This window comes from Chiroxiphia lanceolata, chromosome 3 (assembly GCF_009829145.1).
Source record: "Chiroxiphia lanceolata isolate bChiLan1 chromosome 3, bChiLan1.pri, whole genome shotgun sequence".
NCBI classification, from domain to species: Eukaryota; Metazoa; Chordata; class Aves; order Passeriformes; family Pipridae; genus Chiroxiphia; species Chiroxiphia lanceolata.
Window position 1 is genome coordinate 356,657 of NC_045639.1, and position 12,285 is coordinate 368,941.

The following is a 12,285-nucleotide window of genomic DNA, read 5'->3' on the forward strand; positions in this document are numbered from 1 at the left end:
GAATTATTTTAATTTTCTCTTTGTTTGTGGTCCTTACTTGATGTAGTGTGACAGTATTGCTGCTCTTCCCAGTCACTCGTGTGCAGCGTGTGTGCAAACAGCGATGCAGCCGTGTCTGACAGGAGTGGATGGGGGAGCCATTAAAGATTTGCATTTTACTATGAAGTCAGAAACAACATATCAATATTTACATGACAACAAGAGACTTGTATTAATTAACTTCTGACACCTGCAAGGCTGTTTGTAATGAGAAATGGAGCTGGTTAATCAAGATGACATTTGATAATTTCTGTGAAGGCTCACATCTGTGGTACCCCAGAGAATCCAGGGCTCCTACCCCCCAGAGTTTCTCCTTGCCCTGCATGTTGTGTCTGCACTCCTTTTATTGACAGAGAAACAGATTTTCAGATAAAAGATTTTTTTTTTTCTAAGTACTTTTCTCTAAATTATTTTAAACCTTTGAGGTACTTAAAAAAAAAAAAAAAAAAGGTGCCCATTTTACTGTATGAAGAAATGCTTCTGTCTGTGAATGTAGCCCGGGGGGTTGTCCCAAGGCAAAGTTCAGAGAGAGGAGGGAAGAGTTCTGTGTTCTGCAGACTTTGTTTTTTGCTCTTCCCGGAGCACAGAAACTGACTTCCTTGTGTTCTTGGAGCTTTCAAATGCAAGGATGTCTTTGCCTGGTGTGTGTTCTGCAGCAGTGATACCCTACACCTGAAGAGCTTATTAGTTAAAATTTATTAGCAGGCTTTAGTTTTAAATATAAAACCAAACTGTGAATGTATCAGCAAAACTAGTGAGGTGGCAACTTAAGGAATGGCAGAACTGCTACCTGTAGGTTCAGGGGCTAAAAAGACAACAGCTGACCCTTGGCTGTGATAACTTTGGTGGGTATTTGGAGCAATATGTAGGGTTCCCTGCTATTTCAATATTTCTTTTCCAAGTTGATGATTAAAATAATTTTGGTCCATAACATTAAATGTGGCCTTTAATGCATTATCAGATGATTTTTTTGTTCTGAATACCGTCCCCTCACATTTGCTTTAAAGACATAATCCTTCACCACATGGACTTGGGAACTGCTTTCTCTGGAGTGTGTAATATTTGCTGGAATGGCAGTTCCTGCTGTCTAGCAAGCAAGATGTTTTTATTAGGGTTTCTTAATATTTTAAATACTCACTCTAGATTTGGCCTTGACCAGGGGAGTGAATAGCAAACCCCAGTGTATAGTGATATTTACATAATATCCCTAAGATGTGCTTGCTTTGATTGGTTAAGCACTTGCCCAGGAATGCTGTATGAGTGCTGTGTATGTGTGTATATGTGTCTGTAGCACTGTGTATGTGTGTCTCAGCAGTTGGTGTTTAAATATTGATTCATGGCAACTATGACAAACTTCATCCTTTCACCTTAGTTGTCTGCCCACAAAAACATGGTTACTCAGGTGTGAGTGACCTAGCCTGCAGTGTTACTGAGGATGGTGGGAAGATCTGTCAGCAGATTTCAACCTGGTTTCCATTGCTTTGGCTGTCAAGTGCCTTCTTGTGGGTTGCTTTTATTCCTTTTCACATTGCTGGTGTCTAAAAGCTTACCAAAGCCTGGAGTCACTACTGCTGTGGGAGTTCATGTGTCTCAAGTGTCTGTTTTTGGCACAAAAATCATACGCAAAGTTGCAGTGACTGACCAAATGCTTTCAAGCAGTTCCTTCAGCATGGAAGGAGAGTGGCACGGGAGAGAAGTTCTTAGAGGAAAAGGAGGAAATAGACAAAGAGCAACAACTTCTACACAGAGTAAAACAGCATTTAAAGGACTGATTAGGTTTAGCAATTGAGAAGCAAGTTGAAGTCCCTGTACCTTGTCCTTCTCTGCACCAGTAAGAGTTCTGACTCGACCAGGTCTTAATCTGAATTTCACTTCTTTTAGGGGAACTAATCTGAGAATGAAGAGCCTTTGCTTGTCCCTGTGATCACAAGAAAACGAGTTAGTGACAGGTGTGGGGTTTAAGATACCAATCAATAGACTGACTCCTGTTTTTTCAGCTCAGATGGGGTAAAAATTTGGCATATAATACGTGATTTAAGAATTACTTCCAAACTGTCTTGTTAGGTCTTATTTTACAACTAATTCCCTGGGGTTTTTTTGCTTAGAAATTGAATGGTCTAATGAAGTTCTAGACAAGCAGCTATAGGAGGGTCTGTATTAACTATGGTTATTAAAAATATATCTCTTGGTAGAGGTAGTCTTGACTATTCCAGCTATTGCTGTGGTTCTGAGGGTTAAACTTACTGTATTAAGCCTTATGCACTTAGTCTCTTTTTCTTTACTCAGGTGAAGATGAAAGCAACCAAACAAGTCAAAAAGCAGCGCCTGTTTCACGTGGGGACTTGGAACGTGTTCCTGGTCCAGATGCAGCTGTGCAGGTAATGCTGCTGTGCCCAGCAGTGCTGATCCCTCCTGGAGCTGCCAAGGAGCAAGGCTGGCAGAGATGAGGACAGGTGGTACTGCTGATTTCCTGTCCCCTGCACGAGCCCACAGGTACCTGCTGTGGTGCACGGATCAGAACCTGCTCTGGCTGGGCTCTGGAGGGAGGTGGGCACAGTCAGTGCTTGGGTGAACTTTCCCATCCAGTTCCTCTTGAGCAGCCAGGCAGCACAGGGAATAGAGGGTCCCTGAGAGGAGAGATAGCACAGGGGCCTTAAATAATGAAAATGCTTTCTGAAAAGTTGTAAGTAATTCTGTTTTGCTCCTGTTACAGGAAGATGAGGCCCCGACTGTTTCCCAGACTGAGCTGCCATCCGATGATGGCAGCACCAGAGATTTGAAAGCCTCAGAGACACGTCCCTTTGAAACTGAGGAGGAAGGAGCTTTTCGTCCAGCGTACAGAGGAGCTTCCAATGCCTTCTGTATCCGTCTGTTATGTATTGATGAGGCCTATGAAACCAGGTGAGCATGAGCAGCCTGTTATCCTGCTGATGACCATTGGCCACGTTACATCTTCAGAGCAAACCAGAAAGCGACAGCACCTGCTGCAGTTGGGTGGGAGCTCTTTTGATGCCTGTTTCTGTCTGTTTCTTTTACCTCCAGTAATAACTTCTCAGCCTCCAGCTGCAACTTCTCATCTCTGATAGGCCTGTGGGGACAAAAAGTGAGGGATGCATTTTTTGTTGGAAAAAAATGTTAGTTGAAGTTATGGAAGAAGGCATCTCCTTACCTGAAGAAACACTAATTCCAAAGCTGACTAGCTGGGAGAGGAGCCAAATGTCACAGTACTAATCATCTCCCTGGATGGGGTAATAAAGCTGGTTTTTGCTCTGCAAGTCATTCTAAACACTCAGTCTCCCATCATTGAGAGGAATTGATTCCATGTTCTAGGATCCACTACAGTGGGGAACAAAGGGTTTTTCTTTTAAGATCATTGATGCTGACCTTGGACTCTTAGATCCTGGTGGATTAGAACAAGGCTGTAAATGGGGTATAGACACTTATTTCCCAAATTTCTCTGTACACTCAGAAAGCAAACCTATATTCAATCCCATCAGCAGAAGCTTCTTCAGGAACTTTGCCCCTTTCTGATCATAAAGGAGCCCTGCTCTTTTTAGAGAACATATAAAGGCAGATAAAACATACTTACAAAAAGTAGACAAAACAGTTGAGCACACCCAGGATCTTCCATGCTTTCAGATCCATGTCATGTTTGCAGACAGCAGGTATCAGGAGTATCAGGTATAAGGATTTCATAGATGAGTTGGACATCTGTAGTGCTGTCTGGAAAACATCTTTCTGCTTGTAGTAGTAGTCATTGGTGACTGACAACTCCTGAACTTCTCTGGCTTAAAGCAAGTTTAGGAGTAAACTTGAATAAGAATGAAAAGGAGAATTCCTTGAAAGCTAATTCTGTTTATTAAGCTGTTTTTTGACTAAGGAGGGGACCTACCCAAGGGGATTGAACTCTGAGTCTGCTGCAAATGCAAACATCTGAAGTTACCAAATCAAACACATGGCCTTGGTGCATATTTCCCAAGTGATACACCCAGTAATATAGCTTGAGTTGGTTAGGAACTAGTTTAGAGAGAAATGCAGTGCTAGAAGTCTGTGCTGTACTTAAGAAAACACTGATCAGTGAATGTGCAATAGAACAATAACACTGCAGAAAGGCTGTTCCAGACAGTTAATTTATGGACAATCTAGTGTAAAATAAAATTCAAGCAGGATAATTACTGAAAAATAAAATAGCTATATTCTAATATAATACTGAGGTGAGGTATTTGCTCTGGAATGGCTCCATTATACTGAAATAGCAGTTTAAAGCTGTGATGGAGACCTATGTCAGGAAATAATCTCTGTAGACTTCTCAAGTTCTCTGTCTGTAGTATCCTGCTTAGGATAAGGATCTGTCCCTTTTTTTACTCCCTTCTGACACTCTGTATCTATCATTGTTTCTGTCCAAGACTTTTCTTGCTGCATTTATCATTCAGGGCTGTGATCCCAGTCTCTTTTCCCTGCAGACATCTCTGGAACAGTGTGGATTCCAAGATAGGTATCTAGAGAAGATAACATTCCTGCCTGAGCACTTCTCCTAAGATTAAGTCAGGCAAGATCCTCTCCTCACAGCTGAGGAATCTGTAGATGTGTTTTCAGATATTTTGCTTGTATGCTTCCCTGGCTTGCCTTTGCTTGGTCCACCTGTTTGTACAAGAAGCATTAGCAAAGCAAATATGTGTAAAGGAGGGCAGGAAGTCATCCTGACTGCAGCTTGGAATCTTGTCCCAGGGGAGCTCCTACTGGCCCTGCAGAACCTGGGCCCAGAAATAGCAGTTGAGTTGAAGTGTAGGTGTGATTGCATCTTAGCCCTGAGGGAAGTTTGCTCCTGGGGAATTGTTACCCAGTAAAGCTGCTAAATGTTTCCATCTCCTAGATCCAGAATTGTTATGTGGTTTGTTAGTGCACTGAGAGTGAAATTCGAAGGAACTGAACTGCTGGTTTATCTGCAGATATTTAATATCTAAGCCCCCTGAAAAGTCTTACACTTCCATGCTTGTGGTCCTTGCTGCCAAGAAGGTATTGGATACCAGAGAGAGAAAACTACATTGCAGTGGCATTTTCCTTTCCCCTGCTTAGCTATTCTATTAACTAGTTTTAAAGATGTATTATATGGGTGAATATAGAATACCCCCATCCTGATCTGTCCTTAGAACTTTGTTTTAAGTTTTCATTCAAACATAGATATTGTAATTAGAAACTTTCTCTTTTCAGTTAGATTATTGAGGTAATTAAAGGGAACTTAGAGGTCTTGGGGAAGGGATTTATCAGTGGTTTTAGGTAATGTATCTATAGTGAACTTCTTCAAAAGATAGATTTTTACAATGGAAAACTATTTTATAAAGCTTCATCTTAACTTTGGGCTTAGAGCTGTTTGATATCCTTATACATGGGAGAAACAGGAAGGATTTGCTAGTTTCTCACTCTCATGTAGTTTTAAACTGAAATGTCACAATTTGCTGTTACCATGGAGAAGAGAGTGGGATTACTCTAAGTCAGTAGGTGAGAAGTGGAAAGAAGTGTTCAAAAACAATTCAAAGTATTGATGTTCCTGTTAGTCTGCTAAAGCACATCTGACAGGTTTTCCTGAGTGGAAAGTCACAGAGCTCTTGCTACTCTGGTTATTATGGAATAGAACAACTACTGTTGTAGCCTCAGTGTTTGCTATATACCAGTGCTGCTGTGACAGTCCAGGAATGGCTTCTGAAAAGCTTGGAGTCAACAGGATGAGAGCCAATTTTTATTTTTTTTTTCTTCCCCTTTCAGTGAAGAGCCTCTTGTTTTGGTGTGATGTCAAACCTTCTGGTTATTCTTGTTAATAGTGGTGCTTTAAGTACTAGAAGTCACAAATTGCTGCGCAGCATGCACGTCAGGAGTTGCTTATTGATGATCACTCAGGACTGTCTGATTAGCTGTGAATAAATGTTCCTGCACTTACAGGGCTGTAAATATCACAGTGTATAGGCTCTGACTGATCTGTGCTTTATTGACCAATGTCTGCTCTTGGTTGCAGGTCACTGGATTTTTTGCATTATGCTTTTGAGGTTTTCCCGGTGAGTACAATCGATGTTCTAAGGTTTGTGTGTGTGGGTGGTGGGACAGCAGTGCAGTTGGCAGCCAGAGAGAGGGTTTGGGAGTCAGTGCCCACGGGAGTGTGCTGTGCCTGGTTACCCTGGGCTGAGTTACTCCTCTCCTTGGCTACTTCTGGACTTTATGGATTGCATACCAAAGTCCTTTGTCTATCATAGAATCCCAAAATGGTTTGGTTTGCAAAGGACTTTAAAGACCATCTCTTTCCACACCCCTACCACACCTTCCACTAGCCCAGGTTGCTCCAAGCCCTGTCCAATGTGGCCTTGGACTCTTCCAGGGATGGAGCAGCCACAGCTTTTCTGGGCAACCTGTGCCAGGGCCTCCCCACCCTCACAGCTGAGAATTTTTTCTTAATATCTGATTTAAAGCTACTCTGTCCGTTTGAAGCCATTCACCCTTGTTCTGTCTCTCCACATCCTTGTAAATAGTTTTTCTAGTTTGTTCTGTAGGGACCTCTCAGAGGTGCCAGTTTAGAAAAGAAATACTTCAAACTCCTTTAAAAACCTGTATAGATCCAGACTGTACCTAAATTAAAAATTAAATCAGGGAAAATTGTATTAGGTGGAGTTAAAACCTATAAAAGTGGTATTATGGAGCTCCATAGTATTTTCCTGTGGACTGAACAGCATTGCTGTGAATTCAGACACTGGTGGAAGGGAGCACTTGAACAGTAATGGACAGGTATTTGTGGCAGGCAGATTTATCTCCTGAGGATACTCTTCTTCCTCAGAGAGCATTTGATGGAGACTCCTGTGTTGATTTGCACCTCTGCAGCCTTTACAGCACAGCTCTCTGGACAATTGCATGGACTGCCCATGCAGTGTGTGTGTGTGTATGGACACCAGCAGTGACAGCTTTGGGACAGGCTGGCCGTGGCTGTGGCCATACAGACTGGTGTTCCTAGTCTGCTGTGCCTGCAGTGCAAACCAAGCTGTGCCTGCACACTGGCTGTGCAGGACTGTGGCATGTGCTGCACTTGGCCACGGTCTCACTTGGCTGCAAGGGATCCCAGGCAGACACATTGTCCTGAGGTTGTGCAGCAGAAGGAAAGTAAGGGAGAAAAAGGGATCTTTTAAGGGAAAAGATAAGTGTGGGGAGGGAGATGATGTTCCTGCTAGGCAGTTGGACCAGAGGGTCATTGTAAGTCCCTTCCAGCTGAAATACTCTACTGAGGAAAAAGAGTGGAGGAAGGAGGGGGAATGGAAAAAGGGGACTGCTAGGGAATATCAGGATATCAGTTAATGAGTGTTTACTCTAGGGGCTAAAAGACCCAGTTCTGTGAGCCCATCAGTTCCTTTGTGCTGTGCAGGCAGAGCAGTGCCTGGGGGAGTGTGCAGTGTAAGCCCCATGATCAGTGTTGTCTGTCTGCTCTAGTCAGGGTGGTTTGTGTAAAGCTTACACAGATCACCAAGAGCCTTTCTTTGCTGCAAATCTTTTTCAGGACAGAGACTTCTGTGTCATCCTGGTGCCACATCATGTGCTGGAGTTCCCCCTGCTGCAGAGTTTTGCTCGAGCTGTCCCTTTCTGTACGTCCAGCCTGGGCCGTGAGCTGTACGTGTTGCACCGTGCGGGATTGCTCACGTGAGTGTGTGCCTGGGGACAGCACTGCTGGGCTCTGAATGCTGGGGGATAGACTTGCACCAGGCAGCCTGACACCACAGGGGTGTGCCTTTGCTATCCCAGCCCAACCTGGTGGTTCTGCAAGGTATGACAGAACATCTTGTAAAGATGGAAGCTTCTTGAGTGGCACAGAACTGTGCCTGAAGCAATGGGGAGCAGAGCTAAATACCTCAGTCTGCAGTAGCAGTACTGCAGCTGTCTTTGCTGCCTGTCCTGGGGTGCATGCCAGGCCCAGTCAGCTGCATCTCCACAGCACTATAGGAGATAGCACATGAACAGTATTGTATTTGTTTGTAGTGAAATGAAGTAGTAACTGACATGACTTTTTTAATGAAACAAAACCGACGTAATCACAAGTGTGAAAGCAAGCAGTCTTCTGATGCCAGCACTGTATATAGTTCCCTATAAGTAAACCCAAAGTTCAGTGAGAGGATTCCTTTAAAATTTGTATGTACAGTGCTCAGGTCAGTAAGATGAATGTTGTTGCAGATCAGCAGCTCCTTGGAGTTCCTGGGCTGTGGGCCAAGGCCAGTAGAGGAACACAGTGTTGTTTGGCCTCTGGTATATGGGTCAGGCTGTGTGACATTGATACCTGATAGCCTGACACAGATTTAATTCTTGGAAATGTGCTATGGCTCTTAAGAGAACTGCAGTGCATGTTTCCAGAACACGCAGAACACAGCAGTAACCTCATTGAGTACCTGTTTTATAACACTTCTCTCTTATTTTTGGTGTTGCATCACTTATTTCATGCCTTCAGTTTCTGTGACTCTCTGAATGCTTCTGTAGGTGGAGATACTGGTGAACTGGGGCAGCAAACCTTTCTTGCTGTGGCTTCTGTTACGTGGAGTGAGTTTTCCAAAACCTCGTTTGTATGTCACACATATCCTGGCCCAAACACCAAGCTTAAATTGTGGCACAGTTGGAGACTTTCTCTTTCTTTGTGTCTTAATGTAGCTAAATACTGTGTGGTTTCAGGGAAATACTCCTGGTTTAATTGCATACTTGATCATCTTCGGTGGTACACAAATAGCTCATGCAGGACCTGGCCAGCTACTCTTGGACCTGTGCAGAAGCTTTTTACCCTGGGATGAAATTGGGCTTCTGGGTCCTGTGTAAGAATCCAGCTGGCTGGAGAGAAAGCCACTGGAGTAATTCCTGGTAGTCTCAGGCACAGCTGCTCAGTAATACACCAGTAGGGTTGGGAGTCATATGTCCTCCTGTGATTTTGATCAAAATTAAACTGGTTATGGAGGTTTTTCAAAAAACCCTCACAATTCCGATTAAACTGTGCATATTCCAAATGACACCAGCCCTTCCATGAAAACAAAATAGGATCATTAGTAGCATTTTCCAAATCCCCCTGCAGCTGTGCAGGATAGTAAGGAAAAATAGCTGTTCATTGACGTTCAGGATCAGAAGAGCTTTGGAAGAGCCCAGATGATGCTTTTGGAAAGTTTCTGGAGAACAAAACCCATGGGGTTCAGCAGCACGTACTCTTGGAAATAAGTGAAATCTGAGAAAGCAAAAGATGAATATATTGTACTTGCACCAGTGGCTTTCAGAAGCATGTGAGTGAAAAGAAAGTCACAGAAAATGGATTAAAAGAAAAACAGGGTAAGAAGATGGGAATATGAGGATGTGAAAGGGCGAAGTCACAAGAGGCACAGACACAAAATGAGCTCCTGATTAGTACAGATTGTAAAAGGAATAAAAAAAAAGTGTTAAGTACACAAAAAGCAAGAGTGGAGCAAATGGAAGTGTGAGTCTGCTACTTAACAGTGAAGGAGAAAAAAATAACAGATGACAAGGTATAGGCTGAGATGCCTAATGGATACTTTCCCCTCAATTTTCACTAAAAAGCATAATAGTGCCCTGGTCTCTGAGCAGTCAAAGGACTTGGGTGTGTAGAATGAGTTAATTCATTGCTGGGAGAGAAATGAGTACAGATCTTGGGTAGCCCTTCCTCCTGTTTCATGCTTGCAGTGGAGCAGTGTTTATTTAAAAAGAAAGAAGGAACGGTTTCACCTTTTTGCATGTTTTTGTCACGTTAAAGATGTAGTTCCTTACTGGCACAACTGCCTTCCCTGGGCATGGGTGGGGAGCAAAGCTTGTGGGCTGGGCTCAGGAGGGGCCTGCTCAGGGGCTGCAGGGTGACCTGTGGTGCTGGTCCTGCTGGCCATCCTCCTCCTCACGTGTTTGGGCTTGCAGTTAATGGTGGACATGCCTTAGAAACTGGGGAAGCTGATGCTTGCTTAGTTGAGGATTAGTTTGCCATTTAGTAATCAAATGTATGTTTTTGAGCACTCAGAAATGGTCAATGGATTGAACTGTGAAACTTCCTATAACACAGCAGATACTTGGTAGGTTTGGGTTTTTTTGAAGTACCAGTGCTGTTCATTAAACCCATTCCAGAGGATCCATCTCCAAGTGAGTGGGACTGAGGCTGAAGAATAGCACACCTGCTTTTAATTGGAGGCAAAAAGAATGGGAATGAAAATTATACTGTGTGAATTTCAAGTTTTGGAAGTGAAGCTGTAGTTCAGTCCCTTGAACAGCACTCTACAAGTGTTTATTACACCAGCTCTGTGTAACCAGGAAGGGTCACTGCCTTTAACAGGCAGTGGGAGAGTTTCTCAGCTGCTGTGGACTGCCACTGTGAAGGGAATTTTGCTGCTCATTAGTGGGTGGGAAGATGTTTCCTCACAGTGCATAAAGGAGCTAAGTGCCAGGCCATTGCTGTCTGTGGCTAACATGCATGCACTGCATAGGCATTCTGATACTGTGTCGCTGCTCTGTGATTACTAATTGGCACTCTGTGCTTCTCAGAGGTGTTCCAGTCATGGAAATTTATCCTTGTGCTACTGTCTGGAGAACCAGGGCCGAACACAAACGTTAGTAATTTGTTCTTGGGGAAATTCATGTTCCTGCCTTGTGTACCATTTCCAAGGATGACAGCTGGCTGTTTTATCTTTCTCTTCCCTTTTTTCTTTTACTTGCCTTTCTCTGTTATTCTCCTTTCCCCATGTGCAGCAGTGTGTAGTTACAGATTCCACATTGACTTTAAGGTTCTCTGCCTCCCTGTTCTGCCAACTCTTACTCACATGAAGGCAGGTGATACCTGTGGTTATAGGTCATCATTTGCCATGTGAGATAGGGCTGTAGGTGCACAAAAACTGAGTGTTTAATAGCAGATAAAGCAGGATTCTGGAGCTGTCTCAAGCAGATGCTCTGTGATATCTTCTCTTACCGTGCAATAGGTTAATGTCTGCATTTGGAACAACAGTCATTTAGCAAGCAGTTTCAACTTCTGCAAGATGTGGGAGATTCTTGTGGAGGGCATGTTGTCTTAAGCCTGGCAATTGTCTTTACTTTGTCACAGTGAACCTTAATTCTGTTTTTTAGGTCATTTAAAGTAAGAAAGGCAACAACCAATGACCTACGTGGTGTCAAAACACTTGTTGAAACCCTTAGCTTGAGTGAAAGGATATGGAACGACTGCAAGATATTCACTCAGGCTCGCAGGGATCCTGTGAGTATTTGTTGCAAACATGGGTACAATTCTTTCCTAAGATCAGGACCGAACCCAGACTGTAGTGGCTGAGTTTGTAGCACTCCTGTAGATCCAAACTGAAACTTCATTGTGGGAAAGGTCTGTGTGTCCAGAGTGCAGCCATACACACTGCTCAAACAGTGCCCCTTGTGGGGAGCACGCAGGTTTAACTGGGAGGAGGGTGGTTTCAACTGTGGCTGCTACTGTTCAAAGGCATCTGCTGAAATCATGTGTGTACCTGTTGTTTTTACCTTGCAGGATGGGATGCCAGTACAGGCTTTTGTAGCAGAAGTTTTGGATCAAATTGTCGGTGTTTCTGTCATTAGGGATGAAATGGTAAATCCTGTTTGTGTTCCATGAGTGCTGTCACTTGGCCCTCACACTAAAGGCTGAATTTTGTGCTTGCCACTATGTTTGCCTAACAGTGTCTGTAAAAATACTGCTTCTAGAAACTCCCTGTCTCTCTGTCCTGACTATGTGCAATGTATTGCTCCCCTTCTCTCACTTGACTGGCACACAAATATAGAAATCATCCTGTTATTTGCAAGAAGTTGCTGATGTGTTGTGGAAGTTTGCCTCCTGCACTTTTTTGGTGCTCCAGTGCAAAGCCATTCTGCCTCTAAATATATTTAATCACAAATTTCTCCCCTAATTTCCCAGTCAATAAGCCACACCTGCTGTAAAAAGCAGTAGTTCTTCTAGATTTACTTCTGTAACTTTTTTTCCAGCAGTAGGTTGAATGATTGTGAATCACACACTATAAAACAAAGGACAGCATATGCTCTAATGGAGTACAAAAAAGCACGTTGCACATTATTAGTGAAAAGTAAACATTCTCTAAGGCTTATCTGTGTGGCATTCTGCTAGGACTGAAAAGGTGATTTTAGATTGTTCAGCAGCTCTAATGCTCAGTTTTCAAAATAGAGTAGTAAGTCATTTTCCAAAATAGCTCTTAGTTTAATTAAGAGCATTGAGATAAGAGG

At 43.2% G+C, this 12,285-nt stretch overlaps 1 protein-coding gene across 5 annotated transcripts in view; it reads left to right on the forward strand.

Moving 5' to 3' along the window:
- Positions 1-12,285, forward strand: part of CFAP61 (cilia and flagella associated protein 61) — a 94,637-nt gene that overhangs the window by 17,308 nt on the left and 65,044 nt on the right. For all 5 annotated transcript variants that reach the window (XM_032681757.1, XM_032681758.1, XM_032681756.1 and 2 more), the window contains 6 exons: positions 2,326-2,417; positions 2,753-2,940; positions 6,050-6,089; positions 7,571-7,710; positions 11,155-11,281; positions 11,561-11,638. In XM_032681757.1, the coding sequence (XP_032537648.1) occupies positions 2,326-2,417; positions 2,753-2,940; positions 6,050-6,089; positions 7,571-7,710; positions 11,155-11,281; positions 11,561-11,638 (665 nt within the window). The remainder of the gene's footprint in view (positions 1-2,325; positions 2,418-2,752; positions 2,941-6,049; positions 6,090-7,570; positions 7,711-11,154; positions 11,282-11,560; positions 11,639-12,285) is intronic.